Below are 8,202 nucleotides of genomic sequence, written 5' to 3'. Positions count from 1 at the left end.
GGGAAAATGTTTTTTGGGTGATTTCAGAGGTTTTGGGAATGCTTTTTTTTTTTTGGTTTTGGTCTATATAATTTTGAAGAAATCGGTTTTAGGTCGACGAATATTAGTATTTTTGAAGACAACACATTAGTAAACAGAAAAAAGAAAAGAAAGGAAAAATTCAAATCCAGATAGTTTCTGCTAAATCTGACGATCTGATTCCTAAAAACTCAATATGCTAGAAGTTCTAAAAATGTACTATTAGGTTGGCGGGAAAGTCTTTGTCACTTTTTCAATAGTTTATTTCTCAAAGAAAAAATAACCGAATAATTAATTATATTGTCCATCATTATCAACAACATGTCTCCAACGTTCCCTCAATTTATGGATTCCATTGCGGTAGAATCCAGCCGGGCGTGAGGCAAAGTATTGTTTGAGTGCCGCTTCGACCGCTCCACGGGAATTGAAGCTTCTTCCTTCGAAGGCACGTGTCATATCGCCAAATAACCAATAGTCGGAAGGAGCAAGATCAGGAGAATACGGGGGGTGAGGGAGAACATTCCATCCATATCCCATCAGCTCCTGCTTCACTTGTTTCGAAACATGTGGGCGAGCGTTATCATGTTGATAGTACACTTTCTTGTCTTTCAGGGCCGAACGGTCGACTGCTTTCTTGAGGTTTCGTAGTTGAGTAGTGTAGAGGTCTCCAGTTATTGTTTTGCCCTCGGGCAGAAGTTCCCAGTAGATGGGGCCGTCCACTCCCCACCACACAGAGAGCATAACTTTTTTCGGATGAAGGTCGGGTTTGGGGACATCCTGTGGGCTCTCTCCTTCTCCAACCCACTGGGATTTCCTGTGGTGATTATCGTAGAAGACCCACTTCTCATCTCCGGTTATTAGCCGGTCCAGCCATCGATCGCCCGCGTGGAGAGTGAGAAGAGTAATCGAATCGTCGACTCGGCGGTCAAGGTTGGCTTGAGTCAGGTGATGAGGTATGAATCGACCAAAAAGTTTTCTCATTCCAAGAGACTTCAAACCTTCAAGGACTGTGCTATGGTGAACTCCGAATGTGACAGCTAGTTCACGGCTAGATTGAAATGGATCCGATTGCAATGCGTGCTTCAGCTTGTCCAAATCCAACTCACGGGGTCTCCCAGAGCGATCCTTTTCATCGAGCGAGAAGTCATCTTTTTCGAAACGATGGAACCAATTGCGAATAGTATTGTAGTGAGGGGCATGTGTGTTGTACACATTCTTCAAGAAAGTTTCCGAATCCTTCATCGTGGTGTGAGATAGGAAGAGGTAAATCAAAACATGTCTGATGTGAATAGCAGTGGGAACAAACATATCGTTTCAATTACAGATGAGGAGCAGGGAAGGAGATGGGGACTTGTTTATATGGAAGGTTCTTATCACCTTGTTATTCACTAGAGTCGATATCATACACAGCCTCCATATACGAGAACAGTGATTAAACAAACAGAGTGACAAAGACTTTCCCGCCAACCTAATACATTTTTAAAACCCTATTTTAACAAGTAGTTCCTGTATTTCTCCTAACAAATTATATATCAAAATGATCTCCTTGAAATTTGCTATTCAACCATATAATTTTCAAATAGTTTGGTTTTCTAGAACTCGCGCTATGGGTCTTTAAACATTTCGTCACTTTCCCCCCAACACACAACTGGCCTCCTCCATTTTCCCTCCTCCCCTCTCGCCTCTCTCCCGCCGCCCTCTCTCTTCTCCCCCTTCTTATACGCCCTCCTGTCCTCTTCTCAATGTGCGGGGGTATAGCTCAGTGGTAGAGCGCTCCCTTAGCATGGGAGAGGGCTGGGGTTCAATTCCCCATACCTCCAGAACCTTTTTGCTTTATACGACAGTCATTTATTAGGTGCTAGAAGACACTCTATATGAATGTCTTCTCATAATACTGTCAATTATGGATACAGATGAGTTGGAATTCGAGTTTTGGCCTCTTAATGCTTCTGGTTTTTGAACAGTGCAAGTGAGAAGATACAATATTGCAATGCATACTCGTCGATAAGGGCTGATAATCAAGCAATAGGTGAAAGAAAGGCTCAATCCCAAAAAGTGGGCGGGGCTGATATTGAGAAGGAATGTCATAGGACCACTGAAAATAGGTTGAAATTGAAAAAAACCCGCATTCCTTCAAATGAACCAATAACTTTGAGCTCAATTATCTCGGCTCCTATAAAAGATTTCAAAAATCTGTCAACAGATAAACTGTTGGTGATTTTTTTTTGAGCTTGTTAATCTCGTTTTCTGTGTCAGATATTAAAAATTGGTCAACTGATAAATGATTGGGAATATTATGATAAACATTTTATGACTTTACGGATTTTCAATATCTTTCGCAGGAACCGAGATAATTGAGCTCAAAGTTGACGGTTTGGGTGGACTTCTATTAAAATTCCAGAAAACTTACAAAAATGGCATTAAATCATGTATTGCCAAGATAAAAGCGGCCAGAGGGAAAGAGAAATATAATAAGAAATGTGCCACGTAGGAGAGCAACATGTACATCATCATTCGATGATTTTTGGCTGTAGCTGGAGACATATTCGGCTTTTGGCGGTTGAAATGTTTTAGGGATCTGGAAAACTTACTTTCAGAAAGTTTAGAAATTTTTGGAAAGAAATTGGGCAACGAATTTCAGAGAATTTCAAAAAAAGTCAAATTCCCGCCAAACCACCAATTCAAAAAAAAGGAACTCACAAAACTGTCAAAACCAAACAAAAAACCACTGAAACCAATGATAAAATAAGGGCTTCAATAGAAGCCAATTTGACTGGAATACTGTAGATATCAAATACAAAAACTGCATATTTCTCGAACATTTCCGATAATCGTGGATCGATTTTTTCCAGAATTTCCTGTTGCATCGCTGGCTGACTTTTTGAAACCTGTGCCACTAACAAACAATTTCCAGATATCAAAAGTACAGTAATCAGGAAAATTAGACATTTCAAAAATCTCTCAACAGACATATGGAACCAAACGGATGACATTTGTTTGAGAGACATAAAATTATAAATTAGGCCGAAGGATAATAACAGCATTGTTGGAAAAAAGTACAGTAGGACGACCAAGGAGGAGAGGTATACTGTAATTTTCGTGGATTACTGTAGTTCTGAGGTTCAGAACTTCAGAAATTCGGAAATTCTGAAATTCAGAAATTCTGAAATTCTGAAATTCAGAAATTCTGAAATTCTGAACCTCTGAAATTTTGAGATTCTGAAATTCCAAAATTTTGAAATTCTGAAATTCTGAAATTCTGAAATTCTGAAATTCTAAAATTCTGAAATTCTGAAATTCTGAAATTCTGAAATTCTGAAATTCTGAAATTCTGAAATTCTAAAATTCTACCAAAAACTCACACGTCACTCGAGAATCCATTGCAAATGGTCCCGAAAGAAAAATCATGGGATACGGTAGTAGAAAACTTGGTGATATCAAACTGATAAGAAAACAGCCACAAAATGCAAGGATCAATTGAGCCACAAGAAGGTTACGGTACCTGAAAATGGGATTACTGTAGTTTTGAATTTCCGAATTTTAGAATCTCATAATCTCAGAATCTCAGAATCTCAGAATCTCAGGATTTCAGAATTTCAGAATCTCAGAATTTCAGAATTTCAGAATTTCAGAATCTCAGAATCTCAGAATCTCAGGATCTCAGAATTTCAGAATTTCAGAATCTTAGAATCTCAGGATCTCAGAGTCTCAAAATCTCAGAATTTCAGAATTACAGAATTTCAGAATCTCAGAATCTCAGAATCTCAGGATCTCAGAATCTCAGAATCACGGAATCTCAGAATCACGGAATTTTACAATTTCTGAATCTCAGAAACTCAGAATTTCAGGGGAAATTTCAAAATTTTGAATTTTTGATTTTTTTAAATTTCAAAACTTAAAAATTTCTCAGATTACTGTACTTACTCAATTTTCAGCCTTCCACTTGCGTTCCATACAATAATTAGTGTGATAAAAGTTGAAAAACAGGAAAAAAATGAAGCAAATTTAAAAAATTGTTTCAAATTGTGCATTTTCTTTAAACTCGGCTCAAAATCCTCATATAAATCTTGAAATACAGTAGGAAATGTTAGATTTTCATTTTCAGAAAACATGGTTTTTTTTTTGAAATTCTGAAAAAATATAGCTAAAAGACAGGTAATTTTCTTCCGGGATTCACAAGAAAAAGTAAAAAAAAAGAGCGGAAAAAATTTTTCAGGACAGGTGAATCTCAGAAAAATGAAGAATGAGAATTCGTCATTTTTCGGAAGGGTCTCCGTGATTTTTTTTTGTTTCTTGGAAAAAAAAAGGAAGAAGAGGGTGGAATAAAAAATTTCTAGTGTTAGTGGGGGTAGGAAATTCTAAAAATAGAAACATCAGGTTTGAATTTTTTGGCACAAAACCCAAATATTTTGGTTTTGGAATAATAATAGTATTTTTGAAAAAAAGGTACATTAGGCGAATAAGTGACCATAGGTGTACTGTAATTTTGGGGGTGGTAGGAATTTTCGAAAATCGAATTTATGAATCTTGGAATTCAATGTTTCGAACCTGACTATCCTGAAAATTCTAGAATCAGAAATTCAGAAATTCAGAAATTCAGAAATTCAGAAATTCAGAAATTCAGAAATTCAGAAATTCAGAAATTCAGAAATTCAGAAATTCAGAAATTCAGAAATTCAGAAATTCAGAAATTCAGAAATTCAGAAATTCAGAAATTCAGAAATTCAGAAATTCAGAAATTCAGAAATTCAGAAATTCAGAAATTCAGAAATTCAGAAATTCAGAAATTCAGAAATTCAGAAATTCAGAAATTCAGAAATTCAGAAATTCTGAACCTCTGAAATTTTGAGATTCTGAAATTTTGAGATTTTGAAATTTCGAGACTCTGAAATTCCAAAATTTTGAAATTCGGAGTTTCCGAAATTCTGAAATTCCAAGAATCTGAAATTGTTCTGAATCCCAAAAAGTCCAAAATCCAAAGTTCCAAAATTTCAAAAACTCGGAATTTTAAAAAAAATTCGGAAGCTAAATGAAATGAAAATTCGGAAGTTCAGAATTTTTAAATTTTTTTAAAACAGATTTCAAGATTCTCAGAATTTCAAAACCTCATACTTTTCAAAGCAGAAAAAAAAGAGTCCAAAATTACAACTTCACAGAATGTTTCACGTTTTTTGTAATCAGAGGATTCAACAGTTCTAAGAAGTGTTTTAAAAAGGTTTGCTTCAGATCCTCTGAATGTTCTGAAACTCCACATTTTCTAGAATTTTAAGATTTCCAACTTTCAGAAATACCTGATTTTATAAATTTATTAAAAATTCCAAACTTCTGGAAATTTCATGAGATTTCAGAATGTGCCTTTAAAACTTCCTGATTTTTAAATTTCTGAGTTCCCAGAAATTCCAGACTTCCTCATTTTTTCAGACAATTCTTTTTTCAACAAGTCACATTTTCATTTCTATGAAAAAAATGTTTGATCTTAATTTTCTGAATAATTCTCTTATTTTTTTTCACCTGTAATCGCGCAAATTTGTTTTAAAGGTGGGGGGACAGAAGATTTTTCGTAGTTTTTTTATAGCTAGAGTATGCATTCTACCGTGACGGTGTACAACGCTTAATGTCACTCTGCGTACAGCTGTCGTCCTCGCCTTTATGTATGCAATCGGGCGTCCGCTTTCTCTTTGCACGCGTAGCTCAGTCGGTAGCGGCGCCGCACCCTCAATCATCGCCCTCACAAGTTCAACTCCTCGAGGGGCGTATGTAAACGGAATTTCGAGAAAAAATTTTTTTTCATGTCCCCCCACCTTTCAAGGTGGGGGGACAGGAGATTTTTCGTAGTTTTTTTATAGCTAGAGTATGCATTCTATCGCCACGGTGTACAACGCTTAATGTCACTCTGCGTACAGCTGTCGTCCTCGCCTTTATGTATGCAATCGGGCAGGCGCTTTCTCTTTGCCCGCGTGGCTCAGTCGGTAGCGGCGCCGCACCCTCAATCATCGCCCTCACAAGTTCAACTCCTCGAGGGGCATCTTTGAACGGAATTTCGAGAACATTATTTTTTTCATGTCCCCCCCACCTTTAAATGTCTTAACTTCTAATATGGAAAATTTCATTTTACCCATAAAGAAATTGTTAGTGGAAAAATACAAAAATTGAAGAGAAAAAAGAGAAAAAGTACACAAAAAATTACATATGAAAAATAACAATATAACTGTTTTTTTGCATTTTCTTTTGCATAAAAATGAGATGAAAATTTTGAAATTTGAAAAAATATGAATTTGAAATTCTGAAGACGTTCATCAGAAACCGTAGCTACTCTTCTTCTTTTTCTTCTTCTTGAGAATTTCAATGTTTTCTGAAAGAAAAAAACATGAAAAAAAAGTTGGAATGAGAAATGCAGAAACTCCAAAACTCGAAAATTCAGAAGTTCATGCCGTAAGACCTGTATTAGAAGGGCCAACCCTTCTATTGTTCCAAGGTACCTCCAGAGGGTCATTCTATTAGAGAGGCCCTTCTATTCAAGGGGCCCTTCTAATACAGGTTTTACAGCAAGTTCAGAAATTATGATAGAAAACCTTACCATTCAACAAATCAATATTCTTCAGTGCCTTATCATTCGTTTTTTTCAATTTTTGATTTTCCGTCATCACTCGATCCATCGCCGTCGTCTTTTCCAGAATTTTTGTCTTCAATTGCTCATTTTCTTTTACTAAACGCTTAAAAAAATGAGAGGGCTCGTAGTATTCACGGAGAATTGAGGCGTCCTCTTTGAGATGACGGATTTGAGCTAAAAATTTGAGAGCTTGGAAACTTTGAAATTTCGTAAATTTCGAAAATCCTGAATCCTTGGATCCATGGATCCCTGAATTTATGGATCCCTGAATCCATGGATCCCTGAATTTATGGAACCCTGAATCCATGGATCCCTGAATCCATGGATCCCTGAATCCATGGATCCCTGAATCCATGGATCCCTGAGTCCCTGAATCCCTGAATCCATGGATCCCTGAGTCCCTGAATCCCTGAATCCATGGATCCCTGGGTCCTGGGTCCTGGGTCCTGGGTCCTACCGTATTCACCTTCCAGAATCTCAATCCTCTTCTTATCCTCATTTTCCTCTTTTTCCAATTTCTCTTGGTCCAATTTCTTTGCTGTTCTGGCTTTGATTCTGATTTTGTCTGAAAATGTTTATTTTTTTGAAACGTCCATCTAAAAAAATACAATACCTTTATTTCCAAAATCCGAAATTCGATTTTCTTTTTCTGATTCCATTTTGCACAATTTTTTGGTGAGCTCCATGACTTGTTCTGAAAATTTGAATACCGTAATCCAAAAAAGTTTCAATTGAAATTTTTTGATCTACCGTACTTTTCAAAGCCGAATTCTCATTTTCCTTCTCCTCCAAACGCCTCTGAAGCTCGTCAATTTGCACTTGAGATTTGGGGTTTTTGGAAATTTCGAGGAAGTCTGAAAATATAAATTTTAAAACAATCTGTGTGTCCAAATATCTGGATGTCCGCTCACAAGTATGACTGGATCTGATATTTTTGGCAATGGCTTCGATGAATTTGACTTGTTCTTTGCTGATGTTAGTGCCTGAAAATCGGGGGGTTTTTTTCAAAAATTCCATAAATCCCAAAATATAATTACCAGCTCCCAGTACATGATGATTCAATTTGTTTGCATAACATTCCACTGGGAACGGGCGGGACGGGTTGAATGGGACGGCTGCTGCTTGTTGCATGGTAAGCTGAATATTATATTTTTGAGGAAATCAAAAATTTGAAAATCAAAACATTAATAAATGACTATACAAGGAAAATCAAGAAAAATGACAGGAAATCAGGAAGGAAATCAAGAAAGGAAATCAAGAAATCAGGAATGACAGGAAATGACGAAATCCCAAAAAAATCCTTTTTTAGCGAAAAATGGGTAGATCAAAAAAAAATTTATTGACTTCTCAAAATCAAGTCTAATTTTTTTGAATTGATAAAAATTGTTGAAAATTTGCATTAAAAAAATGAAAGTTGCTGAATTCCGAATTTGCGGAAAAATTCAGAATACCGTAAAACCTCTAATAGAACGACACCCGGATCGTCCACTTTGAGCCTATATATCTCATTTTCTGTGAAAGATATCAAAAAGTGGTTAACTAGTAAAATGTTGCTAGTTAACCACTTGTTGATA

General features: G+C 36.3%; 2 protein-coding genes and 1 non-coding gene across 3 annotated transcripts in view; 1 reads left to right on the top strand and 2 right to left on the bottom strand.

The window, feature by feature from the left end:
- The first annotated feature begins 1,766 nt into the window (after positions 1-1,766).
- Positions 1,767-1,838, top strand: CBG28355. The gene has a single exon. It is a non-coding gene (tRNA).
- Positions 1,839-1,869: 31 nt separating this feature from the next.
- CBG21877 lies at positions 1,870-3,011 on the bottom strand (the record flags this gene model as incomplete). The annotated part of the gene is made up of 3 exons (XM_002648999.2): positions 1,870-2,113; positions 2,429-2,596; positions 2,719-3,011. The coding sequence occupies 3 exons, from the start codon at positions 3,009-3,011 to the stop codon at positions 1,870-1,872; spliced, it is 705 nt and encodes a 234-aa protein (XP_002649045.2).
- A 3,303-nt stretch (positions 3,012-6,314) lies between these two features.
- Positions 6,315-8,202, bottom strand: part of CBG21878 — a gene marked incomplete at both ends in the record, with an annotated part of 4,628 nt that continues 2,740 nt past the window's right edge. Inside the window, 7 exons of the mRNA XM_045243050.1 lie at positions 6,315-6,370; positions 6,596-6,802; positions 7,086-7,193; positions 7,242-7,322; positions 7,384-7,482; positions 7,540-7,611; positions 7,666-7,765. Coding sequence (XP_045097412.1) covers positions 6,315-6,370; positions 6,596-6,802; positions 7,086-7,193; positions 7,242-7,322; positions 7,384-7,482; positions 7,540-7,611; positions 7,666-7,765 — 723 coding nt within the window. The remainder of the gene's footprint in view (positions 6,371-6,595; positions 6,803-7,085; positions 7,194-7,241; positions 7,323-7,383; positions 7,483-7,539; positions 7,612-7,665; positions 7,766-8,202) is intronic.

This window comes from Caenorhabditis briggsae, assembly GCF_000004555.2.
Source record: "Caenorhabditis briggsae complete genome, chrII, whole genome shotgun sequence".
Lineage (NCBI taxonomy): Eukaryota > Metazoa > Nematoda > Chromadorea > Rhabditida > Rhabditidae > Caenorhabditis > Caenorhabditis briggsae.
This window is presented reverse-complemented; position numbering and strand designations above follow the sequence as displayed.